The sequence below is a fragment of the Atractosteus spatula genome, chromosome 6, assembly GCF_055471065.1.
Source record: "Atractosteus spatula isolate fAtrSpa1 chromosome 6, fAtrSpa1.hap1, whole genome shotgun sequence".
NCBI lineage: Eukaryota > Metazoa > Chordata > Actinopteri > Semionotiformes > Lepisosteidae > Atractosteus > Atractosteus spatula.
Genome location: NC_142711.1, coordinates 26,575,413 through 26,595,764, shown reverse-complemented (window position 1 = coordinate 26,595,764; position 20,352 = coordinate 26,575,413). Strand labels below are relative to the sequence as shown.

The 20,352-nt window shown below is 37.5% G+C and overlaps 1 protein-coding gene across 1 annotated transcript; it reads left to right on the top strand.

Annotated features, from left to right (window-relative positions):
- The first annotated feature begins 470 nt into the window (after window positions 1-470).
- Window positions 471-19,325, top strand: vill (villin-like). The gene is made up of 19 exons (XM_088918069.1): window positions 471-550; window positions 2,238-2,312; window positions 4,237-4,430; window positions 4,860-4,968; window positions 5,847-5,957; window positions 6,867-7,072; window positions 7,588-7,666; window positions 8,597-8,695; window positions 9,271-9,424; window positions 9,871-9,971; window positions 10,528-10,665; window positions 11,127-11,285; window positions 11,785-11,964; window positions 12,807-12,952; window positions 13,614-13,758; window positions 15,356-15,544; window positions 16,373-16,441; window positions 16,828-17,055; window positions 18,335-19,325. Exons 1-19 carry the CDS (start codon window positions 479-481, stop codon window positions 18,446-18,448), a joined length of 2,568 nt encoding a protein of 855 aa, XP_088774195.1. The 5' UTR covers window positions 471-478; the 3' UTR covers window positions 18,449-19,325.
- The last annotated feature ends 1,027 nt before the right edge of the window (window positions 19,326-20,352 follow it).

The window sequence follows — 20,352 nt, the reverse complement described above, 5'->3', positions numbered from 1 at the left end:
GTTAGTAAACTTGCCTAATTTTGTTGAGCAGGAGGCCTTTGAATGAGATTAATCCCTGATTGAAGCAGAACATTTAATGCTTCTTCTATCTGTGTTGATTTAAAATGAGATTATACTGTTGTTGGTGCTGCTGTAAAAACAGGTCGTGCAAAGGTCTCAGAATGTGGTTGACATTGTGTTGTGCATTGAGGTTACAGCTGACAACATAATTTGGCCATTTATGGCTCCTCAAACTATTTGCACTACTGAAGTCCAAATAACAGTGTTCCCTTATACCAACAGCAGCAAACATTTTATGGTTCATCCAATTTTTTTGTTAAAATATTTAATATTTAAGACTTAAAGTATCAATTCAATTATAAATATAATATTAAAAAACTAGACTTTTCTCGAGAGTCTACTACCTATAATTTTCTCAGTAGTCATACTTATATTACTTAATGGTTCATACTCTTTTTTTTTTCAGACTCCTGCCAAAATGTCTGAAGAAACACCTGAAGCTTTTAAAGGCATCCGACAGAAACCAGGTCTGCAAATATGGACTATAAATGTAAGAACTCCTGTTCTGGTGCTCTAGATTCAGTTTCAGTTTGAGGTTTGGAATCAAAGGTGTTATATCGGAAATCTTGTCTTTAACACATATAGGATGGCATGAAATATCATTATGAAAACCTCTGACAAAATAACACAGCCAGGTTCAATATACAGTATACAGTATATTATTGCTAGAAAGCCAGGAGTTATACCTAAAATCTCTTTAGCAGTATTTTTGACCGTTGTATTCTAAACACTGTAAAAGATAGAAAATAGATACAGTCAAATGTAACTTTTATAAAAATTTGAAAAAAAACATAAAATATGTTGAGAAGCATTAAAAAAGTAACAAATTCTGTCAGTACTCGTTTGTTGTGTTTTAATGCCTCTTTATATATATTGTATAAGAACTGTCTAAAACATAGCTTACAAATCAAAACTTAAACTGAAATATCAGTTGGAAATTCAAAAAGAAAAATAAATATACATAGTAAAAACTAAATGTCTGCAGCAAACTTAACATTTTTTGTCAATGAACTGAATACACACAGATACAAAGGTAACTTCATAGTTTGCACTGAAGGTACTGTATTTGCTTCTGGTTGTTTTTAAATCAAGCATTTTCTATAATGTCCTGCAAAACAGTTCCACCCGTCATTTCAAGAAGAACATACAGGACGCCATGTACAGTACTTGACCACAAATTAATTGCCCTCTTACTGATCCAGGTTTTGTTGGGTTGCAGCCTAGGTCATGTCAATTGTTGTAACTTAGCACTCTGCAAGTGGCAGTGCACAACACATACTTCCATTCAAACAGTGCAGGGGCTCCCAATGGTTCAATGAGTATAGACTATAGACACCCAAGTATAGTATAGACATGCAAAGAAGGGTTCCACAGCCGAAACATTGTGTTTCCTTTCTTCTCTTTTCAGCATGGAATAAACCTTTAATTATTCCTTTGTAGCCTACGCATGCTGACACAGCTACCTAATTGAGTATAGACTATGTCCCATGCACAGGTTGATGTATATGATCCAGGCATCACTGGTTACATTAGTCAACTGTGAGCAGGATTCAACAAGTAGTGGTGCGCACATGCCTAAGATCCACTGAGAATACGGTGTAATTAAAACGACAACTCTCAGCAACACATCGACCCCCGCAACCCGGATGTTCGTGGTTCATGCAGGTTCATGGTGGTGCTAGTGGGTAATGAGCTTTTTATCCACTCGACATCATCTAGTGAGGCCTGTGTTGACTGTGATGTGTTATGAGATGAATGGCTCAAAGGCGAATTAGTTGCAGGGAGGTAGCCTACAGTTCCTTAATTTTGTAGCTGAGGGCTGAGATGTGAAAAACACACAACTGTCTGTTCCAAAAAGAGTTTGGTTTAACAAAATAACTGGCAAATTTAAAAATATATATTTGTCAGTTTGCTCCCATTTTGTCCAGATTTTAGATATAATCAAATACAGTATAACTACCAGTGCTACCATACCTGATGACCAGAGATACCTTTTAATATGTTTGTTATGACAGAATCATAGATTCCACAGCTTTGTGAATAATGTCTATAACAGAAAACCAGAATGAAGCCTCCTGAAAGAAAAACTTCATTGTTATACATCAGAATGAGATATTTCCTTTATAAAAAATCTTTAAAGCCTTTTTTTAAACATCCTGCCTTAATTTCTTCTGCAGAAAATGGAAATGGTTCCAGTCCTTGAACAAGCCTATGGAAACTTCTTTGAAGGTGACTGCTACATTGTGCTTCATGTAAGTAAAGCAAAAACAAATGGATTTTTTTCAAGAGCTTCCTCATTGAGGGCCTCTGGAAATGCTATACTCCTTAAATATTTTTGATACTGCTGTTCTGCACCATTTTGTTGCTTTTTTGTAAAGCCTGAAAAAATTATCAAAAGCATATACTGTAGATGAAAGTACTGTACTATATTTTATTACTATCTATGTTGTCTGTTTTTTTAATCCATGTGTATAAATGTAAAAATGTCAGTTTTTCTTAAAACAAATACCATCATAAGAGGTTCTCAAATTAAATTAAACATGAAGAGGTTATAATATAGTTATAGTGTAATGAAGTTAAATTAATTTATGATGTTAAACAAGTTTAATACTTTAACTTTCTATTTTATATTTGCACTTCTTTGATTACCTACCCACTTTAGACTACATGCAATAAACCTTGAGAAGACTTTGGGAGCTATTTTACTGGAAGAAAAGTAAAGCAAATAATATTCTAAACAGATAACTTGGTATTATCAAGTCATAATGCTTTTTATACCTATAAAGGTAAATATTTAATTCAAGTCAGGGGACAGCATGTCACCCTGCAACTTACAATTGGCAACCCACTGAAGCTAAGCAGGTGTGAGCCTGGTCAGTACCTGGATGGGAGACCTCCTGGGAAAAACTAAGGTTGCTGCTGGAAGAGGTGTTAGTGAGGCCAGCAGGGGGTGCTCACCCTGTGGTCCATGTGGGTCCTAATGCCCCAGTATAGTGACGGGGACACTATACTATAAACAAGCACCGTCTTTTGGATGAGATGTAAAACCGAGGTCCTGACTCTCTGTGGTCATTAAAAATCCCAGGGTGTTTCTCGAAAAGAGTAGGGGTGTAACCCCAGCGTCCTGGCCAAATTTCTTATGCCTCCTAATAATCCCCCTCTATGAATTGGCTACATTACTTTGTTCTCCTCCCCCCCACCTCTGATGGCAGGCGGAGCGACCCGCCAGTTGGAGTATTCTCGGTCGCATTTAATGGCAAGCTCAAAGATTTGGTTCAAACCACCAAATGGAGACTGGCGTGCCGACAAGCGGACCCTGCTGATGCGGGATTAACGGATGAGAATGAGAGAGAGATTTAATAGGATAGTTAGGATAGTATTCTGCATGTACCATACAGATAAATTATCTGTGTAGATTCAACATTTAGTTTATAGTCTGTCCCTATAAATTTGTTAGTAATGATAATTTACTTGATACCTTTATCCAAGGCATATTTTATAATATAAACACAGTTTACTAAATAGCCGTAACTAAGTTACGCACAGAGTCATACAGTAAAGTTCACATTACAACACATCCCGTTGAAGTAATATAGTAGTATAAAATAAAGTACAGAATGAGTAATACAGAAGATTAATTATGCCTATGGTGCTGATAGCAAACACATGAGTTTGCCATTCACTATGTTAAGATGTTTTTCCACTTAAATTGAACCATGAATCAACTAGAAAATGACAATCTCACATAATGTCCATCGTTAATTAGTATACATGTACCATGCAATTGATGTAGGATACTTATGCTCTAACTCTGTCCCCCTTTTACCTCAGAATTATGCAGGCTTTATATTCCTGCATCTGCAGTTCCCGGTATGATAGTATTGCGCTATACAGACACTAACAACTGTGACATTTGGTTACAAGAAATCAAAATCTAACTTAAAATAAGTGTGTTTTGGAATCATTCAGTACATCTGAATTTATAAACAGCTTCCTCTGTATCTGGAGCAAAAAAAAATACTGCTTATGGATAGGTGGTTATAAACACCTCTGGCTATGTTGTGACATCTTGTAGACTGTCACCCATTATTAATTAAGAGGTAGTGTATTCATATTCTCATTATTATTAAATGGTCACCTTTACTGAAGACCAGCTGTAATTGTCTGTGTGTACAGGGAAATCAGGACTCACGTCAGCCTATGGATGTGCATTACTGGATTGGGAAGGAGTCTTCTCAAGATGAGCAGGGAGCAGCTGCTATCTACGTGACACAGCTGGATGATTACTTAGGAGGCAGCCTGATTCAGCACAGAGAGGTGCAGGGAAATGAGTCCCCCAAATTCCGGAGCTACTTCAAGAATGGGATTGTGTAAGTGCTCTCTCTTGCCACTTGACAGAATTTACAGGACAACCTCTTTGGTTTTATTGGCTCCACAGAAGTTTTAATAAAAGTAAAAATCAAGGAACAACGACAGAAAGAGACAGTTGTGCTTGTTTCAAGTGAGAAATAACCATTATTCCTTTAATACTGATTAGTATCATGTTTTTCTCTGAATTCAAGAAAGTCTGTCATGCTGAACAGAAATATTCATCTATTGTAACTATTGTACAAGAGGACAAATATTATACTGTTACAGTAAATGGAAATACTTAAGAGATATACAGAAAGCACAAAACGCTGTTTATGGAATCTGATTAAAGAAATATGTGTTTTGATGTTTGTACCATTTTGAAAAAATAAAATAAAATGCACTCTCACAGCTCTGAATTTGTTTCTTCTTGTTTTTCTGTTGAACAGTTACAAGAAGGGTGGAGTAGCTTCTGGTTTCCAACACATAGAGCCCAACGTGTACAACATCCTGCGTCTGCTTCATGTCAAAGGGAGGAAGCATGTCTCAGCCACAGAGGTAACCTGTGAGCATACATAAGAGCACTTCAATCCCTTTATAATGTTTCTGTCAGTTGTGTCTAGATGTGTTCTTGTTTTTTCTTAAAATGGGATCTTATTGTTTGTATACAACTGGACATCATTCTCCTTCCTTGTTTACATAGTATCCCCCATTAATAGGTATATAAAATATATAGGTACTGTATATCTTTTTTTTGCCTGACAGACATTCTGATCAGGGTGTATCCTGCCTAACACCCGTTGCTTGCTGGGTTTGGCTCTGGTGTCACTCATCACCCTGTATTGGATAAAGTGATTAGAAAAGGAATGGATGAAGAGCTAATCCAGTTTATGTGTTTAGTTTCCTGACAAGATTGGAAACCGTTCTTCTTATTATGTATTTGCCCTCATCTAGGGCAACGTACAATATATAATGTATTATTACTGGATATGTTACTGAATGCACTGATTACTGAGCACACAATTCTTATGTAAAGGATATAAATACTACAATAACATTTTACATTTTTACCATGATGTACAGTATAGTTTAAAGTATTTTCTGAGTGAAAGTCCTTTGTTTTTTTGTAAGACTTGTTATGAAATGGTTGCTCATTACAAAAGGCAGAGGTATTTATAAAAGGTATTGATAAAAATGAATGGCATAACTATTATATTTCAAAGAGTAGAGTGGGACAGAAAGCATAATATAGCTAATGACATAAATATGTGTTATATAATATAGGTAATACGTAATATTTGTTACCTGATCATTGCTGCGATGTATTAATTGGGATCAAGACCATTTAGTAATGCTGGCAAAAGTGTTATAATAAGGCTTAGTATGTTAACAAGAAATGGCAGTGCCCGTATGATAATGATGGTGGTATTTTCTAGGTGGAAGTTTCCTGGAACAGTTTCAACGTTGGAGATATTTTCTTGCTGGACATGGGGAAAGTGATTGTGCAGTGGAATGGTCCTGAGAGCAACAGGAGAGAGAAATTAAAGGTTGGAGAGTGTTAAAAATGAAAAAGTGCTAGAGCATCCTGTTAAGAGGGTAACTTAAGTTTACATTAGAGGTGTGAAACTCAATTCCTAGAAGGCCTAATGTTTTCTGGTTTTTGTTCCAACTTGAGCTGTAAAATGAACAATTAATCTAATTATTTCCTTACTTAGACTATAAACAGGATGTTTCCTAAGGTTTTTGTTAAGTTGATAACTCATAACATTCACCTAAAAGTGTGATAACCTTTGAAGTTTACAGTTTAACGCTTTGCAGCCAGATTAGAAATATTAAAGTCATGCATTTAAATAAATAATTAGACCCTCTATGTAACTGAAAGCTCAGATTGGAGATGTGGTACAGGTTGGGCTATAGAAAAGATACTGGCCCTCCAGGAACTGAGTTTGGCACTTCTGGTCCAAATCATTTCCAGGAACAGGTAACTTGCCAAAGGCAGAAATGTAAATCGGAATGATCTGAAGATAGTGTTGGCTTTGTTAAAGCTGTACTCAGACAACTTCTGCCTTTATTCTACTGCTTGCACAAGACATCAAGCAATCACAATTTGTCTGACCACATTGGTTAACTCTGTTTATGTTAAATTCAATTGTGAATCTGAGTCATTTTAAATACTAGTGTCAATTAGATTTTATCTGCCTAACATTCAAACAGTTAACTATTATATATTGTCATTGTCACTTTTATTGCTTTGGAAATTACAGTACACCACATTTTATTCAACTTTGCAATCTAACTAGGGAACTTCCTGTGGTTCACAAGTTAATTCCTAAAACTGGAGACAATAAGCAACCCTGCCTTGATAAAGAGAGCCTGTCCATGGGCATACACATGGGAAGGTGAAATAGTTTAGTGAACAGGTCAGACTGATAATGGATGTGTCACTCTGGGTTTAGGCGATGCTGCTGGCCCAAGATATCCGGGATCGCGAGCGAGGTGGCAGAGCTCAGATTGGCCTTGTGGAGGGCAGTGATGAGGCCGATTACCCAGAGCTCATGAAGGTCATGAAGGCTGTTTTGGGAGAGAGGAAAGGCAAGCTGAAAGAGGCTATTCCTGATGATCAGCCTGACCTGAACCAGACGGCCAACGTTAGACTCTATCAGTATGTATGGACATGTGCAATTATACAGTATGCACATCATCATTATATTTCTGTTGTGCTTCTGAATACTTTCTGTAAAGAAATGCTGTGTTTATATTATATGCATATATACAGCTGTTGTGTGTAGTATGTGTGTGTCTGTTAAATGTATGGTCCTTCTCAGATTGAAATGAGTTATTTATTTTACTTATACAAAACATGGCTTACAGTGAACTAGAAAAATGGGTTGGATAAGTGTACACGCCCCTTAGTAATACCAGTTGTAAATTAGCTCTGGTGTAACTAATTGCCTTTTAAATCACACAACCACTCGTTTTCAATTTTTCTTTCATATTATCTTTTTAACTTGCTACTTTTTGTTTTTTGTTGTGAATATGTGGAGCAGGTTGTGTACATAACACAGATAAAGTGCTACTTCAAAGTGTCCTGACTGCAAGCTTTAAACCTACAAAATCTGAAAACTGTGTAAGGGCCTGAATACTTATGTAATCCACTGTATGTGTTACTGTGTTCAGTGTTTCAGAATCTGGTGGTAATCTGGTTGTGCAGGAGATCGCAACTCAACCCTTGACTCAGGACCTGCTCAAGTCCTCGGTAAATGAGCTTCTATTTTTCACTCAGAAATAAAGACCCAAGCTCTGAATCTTAATCCTGAAGATTCACTTTAACACATGCTGTGTAGAAATGTGATGCCTTCTACTACACTTAAAATTAATTTATAATCATTTATAGTTGAAATGTTCCTTAATACATCAATAAAGTTGCTTAAATGCTTGTAGCTCACTGAGTTTTTAATTCAAATTTCCAATTACTAATAAGTGTGTTTTTATAAACATGTGCACATTCGAAAATGATCAATTTTGAATCAGGCTCAATGCTCTAACCCATGTACTAACACAGCAGGTATAAAGACAGCATGCATGTCTTTTCAATCTGTCAAGCCATCTGTTACATTTATGTTCCTTGTTTTCAGCAATTATATATTTGCACAAATTGTGATAGGATGGAGGGAGGTCTGCTGAAAATCCAGTCAATCTATTATTGTCGTGCTTGCAGTGACACAGATTTCCTTTGTTAAATAGTTAAACTTTAAACTTTATAGTTAAAGGCATGCATCAGATCAATCATGTACATAACACTACCTGTCTGTTTTCACATTGTGAGCCCCACAGCACAAGCAGCAGAGCTGAGTCACTTAGAAAACTCACAGTTAAATGACAAGCCTTTAGGCTCACTGGTGTGCAGCAAGTCAGGAATCATGAGGCCTCTAAGAAAGTTACCCTGACCCAGCTGCCTGGCCAAATGTGCATTACTGCCTGTGGAATCCTAATGAGCCATACTTAAGCAGCTTGTTATGTTACAAAACGGCAAGTGATCAAATAGCACAATACCTGACGGGGAACAGATGGTTAAAATAATTAACTATAATCCTTTTCTCTAAAATGTTAAATTCCAAGCTCCTGTTCTCAGAAATGTGATTTGAATTTGCCGTGAAAAAACAACGCGAGCTCCTCTCTTCTTCAGGAATGTTACATTGTGGACCAGGGTGGCGCCACAGTCTTCGTGTGGAAAGGCAAGGATGCCTCCATGGAGGAGCGCCATTCTGCTGTGGGGAGAGCAGTGGTGAGTCTGTGGGAGAGAAAGCACGAGACCCCAGGGAAAGCCAGAGCCTGAATGCCTTGCAGGGTAGCATGGGAAGCACCAGTGATGCATCAAACCCTGCTGATGGGTCACATATCCTGAAAAAAACAGCCTTGGGTCAGGAAGACCCATAGTACAATAATAACATTATGTAGTTTTTCAGGTCTGTATCCCAAATTTAAGGGCACACTTTACAAACTCTGGTTAACATTAAATTCGCACAGAGCATTTTTAACTAATCATACATTAAAAAGTTTTGATTTCAAGAAAGCTGTGTATTTTTAGTGGCCATTTTAGTAGAACGCTTCAGCACATGTATGCTGTGTTCAGCTCTGTACAGAAACAGCAGAAAACCAAACATCTTCCAGTTCTAAATGCACGATAAATGTTACGTGTGCAAAACAAAGCAAACCAGATTGTGAAAAGTAACTCCTGAAGCACTGGTTTCCAGCACCTGAAATAAAATGATTATAATCCAGTATAAGATGCAGAAGAGAGTTTCAGTTAAGTGTTTTCAGAAATAGTGCAGCTGTATACAAATGCCAATGTTATTTCAGGGTTTCATCAAAGCCAAAAACTACCCCTCTACCACCAATGTGGAAGTGATGACCGACGGAGCAGAGTCAGCAATGTTTAAACACCTCTTCAAATCCTGGAGAGTCAAGGGACAGACACAGGGCCTGGGCAAGACTTATTCTGTGGGCAGGATTGGTAACTATGATTCAATATCTCCTTAATTTTCAGTACAGATTTTTCCATTACTCATGCTTGTCTTCAGTGTATAAAAGGAAGGAAAAGGCAAAAATCAGCCAATATTCAGTAGTAAAGAACAGTAAAACAGTAAACTTATATTCAGCGTCATATACAGTATGATAATACAGTTTGAACCAAGTATTCTTGCGAATATTTAAAGGTAAAAGTAAAATGTAAGAACAGACACTAAGAAATAAAGGTGACATCAGTGATTATGTGTTATCTTACCCTTTCTAACATATTGCTTCAGATATTCTAATTTTGTTTCACATAATCATCAATTAATGTTTTACAATGAGTGAAGAGACTAGGTAAAGATCACAAGGTGCAAATTGACATTTGGAATACCATATATGGGGAGCACACAATACCATGTTTTAATGGCTCTGTCCTTTTCTACCCAGCCAAGGTAGATCAGACGAAGTTCGATGTGATGGAGCTTCACGCCAGACCAGAGCTTGCAGCTGAGCAGAGGATGGTGGATGATGCCTCTGGAACAGTGCAGGTGTGTGTCGATACAGTGAGCACTTGCCAATGTTATTATGTTAAACCTAAAGATCAGTATGGTGTTGCAGGTGATTTTGTGAAGCCCGAAGAGGAAGGGAGCATTTAGTGAGAAAACACTGTTTTTGTCTCACTAAAAACACAGTATATAAAGAGCAAATTTGAATTTCCTATGAAGTGGATAATGTTAATGTTCAGTAAAATACAAAATAAATTTTATTTGGGGTATTTCTTTGTATACACCTGATCAAATTAGAAGAAAAATATACATTGTTACATTCAACCCAGTGGTCATATACATTCAACCCAGTGGTTTCGTGAGACCATAAGTATTAGAACACAGTCACTTTAGGTACATTTCTGAGTATAAAAGTCAGTTTTTGGTTACATATATACATATTGAAGGACTGTGGCCTTAGTCCTTATTATTGCTATTAGCAAAAAGGCGAACAAAATCAGAAAAAAATGCCACTCTTGTGTGAAGGGTTTTAAACCATTTCAACTTGGAGCTCGTCGTAGTGTTGCAGTATATGTAACTGACTGATCTTGTCCACTAGGTGTGGAGAATTGAAAATCTTGAACTCCAAGAGCTCCACCCCAGCTCCTATGGCCAGTTCTATGGAGGAGATTGTTACCTGGTGCTCTACACTTACATGAAGTCCAACAAACCTCATTATATTCTTTACATGTGGCTGGTAAGGGCAATCCGGCTAATGTAGTATAGAAGTACATTTGTCTTATGTTTGCTGTGCCTGAAATTAAAATTACTCTTAAGGTGAAATTTACAGTATGTGTTACTTTATTCCAGTCTTTGTACATGTTGAATCATACAGTATTATGTTATTAACATGTTTGGTATGATTTACCCTTGGTATTCTTCAGGTATTTTCTGACAAACTAATTGTATTTGACTGTCAAGACATTTCTTAAAGGATAATGCAAAGATGCTAAAGTAGGGAAGCAACAATCTGTACAACATTCTGTATACTTCTTATAAGCGTCTATAGACGGATTCTCAGAAACCTTTTCAAGGTCACTTTTTTGTTTCCTGAAAGAGATGGCATGTGTCATTGTTTTGTTAATTTTTTAGGGAATGCCACAGCATATAGGAATAGACCATGAAAGCTGAGCACTTTCTTGAACTGTGTTGCTTCAGGGGCGCCATGCAACTCAGGATGAGATCACAGCGTGTGCTTACCAGGCAGTCAATATGGATAATAAGTACAATGGTGCTGCAGTCCAGGTCAGGGTGACTATGGGCAAGGAGCCTCGGCACTTTCTGGCCATTTTCAAAGGGAAGCTCGTTATTTATGAGGTAATTTTTTCTCATTTTCACATTTAACACCAAATCACTTCTTTTGTTCACTGTTTTTTTTTTGGTTAGCAGGATGCAGCTTCAGTGCTTCAGTGTTGGGAAAGATTCCTTTTAGAAACTAATCCATTACAGTTACAAGTTACTTGTGTAGGGGATTATTTTTTAAAATCCTTTGCTCTTACATACAGTATGTCTCTCTTATTAATGGTGGATGATGCATTGTCATTATTGTCATCCATACAACAGTGATATAAAACAATAACAAACATATTGAGGCTACTGTACATCTTCAGAGAAACTCCATTCTGAGGCAATTCTCTGTATCCAAAGTTAAGCTAACCGAGACCATACTTGGGAGCATTACTGAATGCAAAAGCAGACATAAATGCCATTCTCTTGCTATCAAGTCTAGGTAAAAAAACTCAGAATTAATTAACTGATTTGTTGCCAAGATTCTGGAGTCAGGTTGTTTACTCATAGCTGTGTTATCACTGTTCAGGGTGGGACAAGCCGTGCTGGCGTGGTGAAACCTGACTCAGGTGCCAGGCTCTTCCAGGTCAGAGGCACTAATGAATTCAACACAAAAGCCACTGAGGTTCCAGCCCGGGCGTCCTCCCTCAACACAAACGACGTCTTCCTTCTGAAAACCGAACGGGTCTGTTATGTGTGGTCTGGCAAGGTAGGTCTCCCATGTTTAACCCTCCACTGCAGCCTGTCAGCAGTAACACAGAAAATTTCTACACATCACAGGTCATTTTAAAGAGCCTTATCTCTTTATTTTATACCATGATCTAAAAGTATTACACTGGAACAAATAGTGAGACTATCTTCCAGAATATTAAGTAACCACAAGTTATATGAGCAGAATAGCATGCCCTCATTTATAACCTTTTTTGGTTCTTGTGTTTTATCAGTCATATTTACTTTTTCTGTTAACATTTATTTTAAGAGTTTTGTCACTTTATTTATCATTTGTACATTATCATTTTGTAACCGCTTTAATAGTTATTCTAATCTTCCCTATACAACTAAAACAAGACTAATATCAATTTTATTGTAAAATTATGCATGTAAAACTTTATTTTATGTGGTTTCGTGATGTTTTTTCTTCTTACCAACTATGTATGGAAGGCAGTCTTAACTGATTTTCTTTTCCTTTCTGAATGAAAGGCAAGAAAGAAGCTAATTGGACCCAAATAGATTGCCTTATCTGGAGGGGATGGGAGGTTATGTACATATCCATTATTTCTGGATATAAACATAAAAATATGATTTTTGCCTAAATGTCCCATTTTTTCTCATTGCTGTTTTTTTTTCTTGAAGGTTTTGTAATGTCTGTGTGTCATCAGTGCATTCTGAAATGCTTGTAAATGTAAGAATGAATTGTGGGGAGGGAAACTAGCATTTGATCATGAGCTGGCTAATTGTGTAGAAATACAGTCAATTACACATAGGAATAAGAAGGTGTTGTATGCATCACGTTCACTGTATTAACCCATTTTGTGTGTCATTACATCACAGGGGTGCAGTGGGGATGAGAGAGAAATGGGCAAGTCTGTGGCCGATGTCATCTCCAGGCAAGACAAGCAGACAGTCCTGGAGGGCCAGGAACCTGCAGAGTTCTGGGTGGCTCTGGGAGGGAAAGCTCCTTACACCAGCGACAAGAGGTGAACTCTCGCAACCTATAGTGAAGCATTCTTTTTCAATGTGAAAAGATAAAATACCAGTGACAGTCAATTTTGTAACAGACAGTTTTGGATTTCCATAGAAGATCAGGGACAATTACTTGAATATGAGACTTTATTCAAACCTCAGATGCTCAAAGGAAGGAATTCTCAACCCAGTTGTCAACCAAGACAAAGATTTATCACTTACCATCCTCAGTCTGTTTCATACAAGAAACAGAGACACTAGATAGAGACACTACATTAGAGACACCTAGCTGCAGTGAGAACTGGCAGAACCCACACAGAAACCTGTGATTTACAATATGATATGCTGTATTGTCCATTATTTGCTAGACAAATCCCTTGCAGTCCCCAGTGTCTCTAAGTGCATTTCTTCTTTTACATCAGGCCTTCAGCACTCTACTGTGCAGCTGCTGTAAGCCTGTGTTTTGTTCAGTATCCTGTACAAATTAGATATACATCAAATACAAGTTTCAACCTTGTCCTGCACAGTTCCCAGAGGAGAAAACAAGCGCAAGTCTTGTGTAACATAGAGTTAGAGTTAGTAACCTGTAATGCTATGTTGGGACAGCTTAGCCCAACTGAACTTCCCAGCTGCTGAAAGCGGTCTGAAATCCTTTACCCTGGTCTGCAATCTCAGGTTCCAGCAGGAGAAGCCGCCACACAAGCCCCGGTTGTTTGAGTGTTCCAACCAGACGGGCCGCTTTATGATGACTGAAGTGGACGACTTTGCCCAGGATGACTTGGATGAGGATGATGTCATGCTGCTTGATACCTGGGAGGAGGTGGGCTCCATTGCTTTCTCCTCGTGGTTTCAGAAAGCCCTAAAACCGTGTCTTTTTTAAAGTCTGTAACTTTTGCAGGCTTATATTTAACACACACCCTGATTATACACTTCTGATATATGTATTCATACATTTATAATAAGGGAAATGAAAATATGCTTCTAAAACGTACATGTTTTCATTACTATGTTAAATATGCATAAATACATAATTGATGTTTAGTATATTTCCAGAAAAATGAAGTGTACCAAATGTGGATGTTGGTGTCATTTTGATCAATTGATCATTTGTAATTGGTGGTGATACACATGGTTGACTTGATCAGCTCATTTGTGATAGTATTGCTATCTTGTTTTCTGATGAAAAACAACAAAGAAATCCATGTATATTTAGTCGTACAGTTTATTTATGCACATGTCCAGGCTATTCAAGGCAAATGAGACAACACCCCGTGCAACAGCAAGTGACTTGGTTAGCTCCGTGAAGTTGGCCCCCCTACAGACAGCACAAACGATAAAACCCACCTCATTTGTTAGTGCTACGTTTGTGCCGGTTTGTGCCATTGAAAGTAGCGTTTGTGCTGCTTTCATTTCCGAGATATAGCGTCTTCTTTTTGGGGGGTGTGACGTCACTCGGCCCCCCTACAACGTAGAAGGGGAACCGGACCGGTCTCAATCATTAGTGCTGCGTTTGTGCCGGTTTGTGCCATTGAAAGTAGCGTTTGTGCTGCTTTCATTCCCGAGATATAGCACCTTGTTTTTCTGGTGATCACGTGACCATGCACGTTGACTTTGACCTCCAGTGACCCCGTCTGCCGAGTTCAAGCACTCTGTTACCGGCGCGAGAGTAACAGTTCTGCAACTTTGTTCCTCTGTTTGCCCTGGTGAACAAAGTTGCAGTTGAACTGGTCCGGTTCCTCTACGATGTCTAGTGACGTCACAACCCTGAAAAAACAAGGCGCTATATCTCGGAAACGAAAGTAGCTCAAACACTACTTTCAACAGCACAAACGTAGCACTAACGAATGAGGTGGGTTTCATCGTTAGTGCTGTCTGTAGTGGGGCCAATGTCACGGAGCTGACTTGTTTGTATTTAAACTAGTTTTTAAATGTAACACATGCATCATAAACATGCAGCTTGCACTTATGCACAGCTGTGGCCACATACACACTATCAGCCTGTCAAATGTTAATTAGGATAATTAATTCATCAAGTCATGTCGGTTCATAAAAATGTCTTTGGACCAGATACCAATAATATTTAGCCATTTTTGTGAAAAGAATTATGTGAATTCCTTGTAGTTCTAAGTAATCAGTTTATTTGGGTGTGTAGTATACAAACAGTATATAAAGAGGCACATGAGACTTTGTTCATCATACTTTATAGACCAATTGTTTGTCTCTCTTTAGAACAATACTACTTTGCACTTGAATATTTGTTGAAGACTAACAGAATGTCAGTTATTAGGATACATAGATGCTGTTTTCTCCCCTGATATTAGTTTAACCAATGTCTAGCGCTAGTTGCGCCTATGAACAATACTTCTTCAAAACTAAAAGAAAACTAAATCATATGTATCTTTTTTCCCCATCACCAGATCTTCCTGTGGATTGGCCAGCAGGCTAATGAGTATGAGAAGAAGGAGTCTTACATTAGTGCTGTTGAGTACCTGAAGACTCACCCAGCAGGAAGAGACCCTGGGACCCCGATCATCATGGTGAAGCAGGGCTATGAGCCACCCACTTTCACTGGCTGGTTCAATGCCTGGGACCCTCACAAGTGGAGTGTAAGGGATTCTATGAAAGAGAATACATCTTCTCACCTTCTTTGAATGATCTGTGCCAGTTGAACTGTATTCTACTCATTTTGTTTTATTATTCCATAGTTTCTTCTTATTCCTTAATTTTTTTGGAAGCTCTGCTCAGGTAGCTCAAACGCAAACTGCACATGCAATACCTCATGTAGCAAATACAGCAAATTGATACACATTGAATACAGCAAGTATAGTACATAACTATGGACACTCTTTCCCTTCAACATTTAGATTACACAAGATTTGAACTTGAAAAGGCTTAGGATACATCTGCACCTTCTAGTTTGACTTTAATAATAATCACAACAATAATAATAATAATTCCTTACACTTATTATATAGTGCTTTTCTGCACACTTCACTCAAAGTGCTTTACAAATAATGGGGACTTCCCTCCACCACCACCAATGTCCAGCATCTACTTGGATGATGTGACGGCAGCCATAGTGCACCAGTATGCTCACCACACACCAGCTATCAGTGAGGAGGAGAACCAATGAGTGATGAAGCCAGTTAGAAGATGATTTACAATGAAAAATCTTTGAGTGTTTCTGTAGTAGCACAAGCTGGAAGATGAAGTTGGCTTTCTTGAACTTTTTCTAGTGTTCTGAACTGTGTTCAGAATCATAATGAATTGGAATTAGGGTGAATAATCTGAAATCTGGTGTTCAGATCCATTATGAATTATGAGCTAATAAATTTGAGACTGACACTGCAGCATTCCTGTTCTTGATGTTTGGTTCTGGATGCTGTGTTGTGAGAAGGAGAGGTAAAATATAAAAAAACATGTTTTGTCTTCAGGGTGGCAGATCCTATGAGGAAATGAAAAAGAAACTGGGAGATGTTTCGGCGATTTCACAAATTACTGTTGTAAGTGATGTGTTCTTTAGTTTGCATATGAACATTTTTCTCCACATTAACAAATTAATGAAGATCAATTTGATATTTTATTCTCCTGTTTTCTTATGATTAAATCTTATTATTTAACTTACTTTTGTAACCTTGTAACCTTGTGTAACCTCTTGTGTGACCTGATAAAAAGCTCAGAAACATGATTTGCAGTTCTAGTTCAAAACCTTTGGTGTGTATTATTCCCCATAACTGAAAATGACAATAAAGATTTGTTCACAGCTCCTACTCAACCAATCTAGTAAGAGTCAGAATCACAACTGCTGCATTTTTTGTGGTAATCAAACCCCTTTTAGCTAAGACATTTGAGGCTATTTAAGACATTCCAGCCAATTGTCTTTCTGCAGGATTTCAACAACACAGACCTGAACAGGTGGAGCAGTGGTGCCACCTACAGTGCACCTGGGGGACCTGCAGGCCCCTCTCCTGTGTACAAATCCCAAAGCAGTATACAATCCAAACCCCAGGCCAGTCTAGCAGTCTCCAAGGGCAACACGTCAGGCCTTGCTGCTGAACTGCTGATCAACAAAACAGTGGATGAGCTCCCTGAGGGTGTGGACCCAACAAGAAAAGAGGTGATTACAATACTCTTCTCTCCAGACAAACGTTAATAACATGGCAGAGACGTCTTAAAGTGATTTACCAGCAAAATGTAACTGTACAATGTTTGCAGTATCTTATCATTGCAATATACTGTAAGGTGTATCATCACAGGTTTTAAAATATTTTCATATCTCTCTAGCACCTTCTCTCACACTCCTCTCTTTGAGATCGTTTTTTGTGGCCACAGTTCCTTTATATTTATTTATTATGGTCTTGCATTAATCTGTCAACTTCTTGCTTAGTTTTTAAGTCATGATTTTTATCTAGGTGTTGTACTCATCATGACTTTAATACTAAAAAGTTGAAATAGGTTACTCTTCATTTAGTAAAAATAAGAGTGAATGAAATAATTAATTCATTCATTGACTCTCATTCATTGACTCTCATTCATTGACCTTGTGGCTGAGGATGATGGTCTTGCATGAGACTGGAGGTGACTGATCAGACCAATCTTCACAAGCTCTGGTAGATTTGCAGTTTTGCAGTTTTGTAGCTGTTGGAAAATAAAGTGTAATTGTCCAGAGCTGGCCCTTGAGTTTTGTTAATGAAATATTTCTGGTTGCTCAGAACATACAGCAGATCTCAGAACATACAGCAGATGGCAGTACAACATTGGAGTTTGATAGTCTTAAACATTTCTTAGGGGTGTTGCCCTGCAATAGTTTTCCAGCTGTTTTACACTTTGCATGCATCTAATTTTCATTGAACCATTTTTCCTACACTGTTTCAGCAAACAATTATTTTTATGTGGCAGAAATTTGGAGCTGATAATGCATACACAGGCTTTTCATGTTTTTATTAACAGAAATTATTCTTGTTTATTAACATGACATGGGGCCATAGATATATAAAGAATGAACAAAAGCAGTATATAATAGAATACAGATCTGTGACACTTGAAAATAATTCATGTTTCTTAACCATAAGATAGGATTTCAAACCTTTTTACCACAGAACAAAAATTGCTCCTCATATTCTGAATCTAGTAATAAAAGTTAGAAAACTAGCTGAGGGTATTTGGGAGGTCAATGAACTGAAACAAACTCAATTGAAATCACAATTACAGTTTTAGCTGGTTTTTATTTTTTTTCTGTTTTTACATGATAAACAGAAAGCATCCCTCATTTTTTTTCAAGAATTGACTGTGTTTATATGAACGGTTATCTTCTTTGGCATTTTTAGTTTTTTTATTGAAAAAATGGGTTTCCATATATAAGTTTAATAATAAACATTTTTTTCTGTTTTGAACAGGAGTATCTGTCAGATGCTGATTTTGAGGCCATGATCGGGGCAACACGCTCGGATTTCTACCGTATGCCTGCTTGGCGCCAAAAACACCTAAAGAAGGAAGCAGGGCTTTTCTGAGACCAAGCAAGTGCTGTACTTCAAAGACATGAGATAATGAAATATCAGCCTACTTTGTGTAATGTAGACTATGTCATTATCTAAACAGAAGTCAAATACATCATTCAAGTGTTCAAATGGGCATATCCAATACTTCTTCATGCGTTGAGAAGAACGTAGTGCTTTATAAATGATAATAAGAGTAACATTATCCATGTCCTTCTTTATTAAATTTGCTACAAAATGTACTGACATATATAAATATAGAAATTGATCCTTTCAGGTCCTGAATAACAGGATTGGATGTTATCCCTTGCATATTTGACATGATCAATTCCTCCATCCATTCCAGTGAATGAGAATACAGAATGCATTGCCACATCATTGCACATTCATTACCAAATTGATTTGGGAATATTGAAGTGTTTTCTAATTTTACTTTTTGAAATGAAAATTTTAAAAGGTAACTGCAAAACCTGAAAAATGCTTCCTAGCCATCATATTAAGTCAGGGCTACTTAGCTCTGGCTCAAGAGGGCTTTAGTCCTGGATGTATTTAGAGGTTACAGTACTTTATTTAACTCTGGGGAAAAGTGATTTTTATTCCCAAGTGAGCAGCTTATGTAAATTCTTCAGCTAGATATTTCACAATATAAAATACAACAACTGGACAACTGTCCTCAGAGGCCCAGAATTATGTGCTTGTCTTAAGCATTCCTTTTAACCACAGTGTCCCATGTTCCTTTCTACAGTGCTGTCAACACTGCACTGTTAAACCCACAGCTGTATTACCTGCTGCCCCTTGCCTGGAAAGCAACACAGCAGAAGAATGGAATCTAGAGATGATTCTCAAGAGGGGGAGTTGCTCTTCCAATGCAATAAACGTTGTTTACAAATCATGTTTCCCCTCTGCTTTGGAACTTGTTATGACATCCAAGATTTATATGTGTCATTTTTCCTGCATTTGTCTTTTACTTCACATGCATCTTTTGGCCAGAAAGAGTAACAACAAATGATTATTATTATTAATAATTATTATCATTATTATTATTAAACCAATGAGTAGAATCATATCACTGATCATCTCTGCACCATTGCAGACAATTACAAAGTTGAACTGCCCACCCAACACCTGGATAATGACATGCTTACTACAACTTACTAACCACTAATAGTCATGGACTTGTTGCTATTAAGGAATGGTATATGATTTTACTACATGGATTGTATATTGTAGATTGCTTGGATTCACAGACAAAAATATTTATATTAGAATGAAAGGCAAGGGAAACCAAAGAAAATATGCATGGCAGATACAGGTACTGGACAAAAAAATGGAAACGCGTGAGTAAATGAGCGACTCAAGTACATAGAAAGCATGGGCTTCCACACATTAATTAAGCAAATAACATCCCTGCATGTTCAGGGTCATGTCTAAAAATGTAGGATAAACCTGGTTGACTATAATTATGGCTAGAATGGCTACAAGAAGAGACCTTAGTACGTTTAAAAGAGGGATGATTTGTGAGGCATGGAAGACCTTCACAGTCTAAGACAGCTCAACTTACTAATATTTCATGAGCATTGGTGTTGAAGTTGATGCCATCATAGAGCTCAGCAGTGGGCAGGAGATTGTGCTCCAACATAGTGATATACCTATATTACTTCAAAGTGCAAGGCAATTCATTTCCTCATTACAGAATTACAGAGAGTTGGGTGGAGAGCATTAAGGCACAAGAACATAACCAAGATGACAGAAAGGTGTTACAGGAGAAGCACTAGCTGGCTAAAATGGCTTTCTTAGGTTATCAGAGCAACTTACAGTACAGTATATTGATATTATCTTTTGAACAACCAAGATTGGGGGAACTCTGTATCACAATTATGGAAATAAATCAGTGAACTCTAATCACAATTTGATGTGTA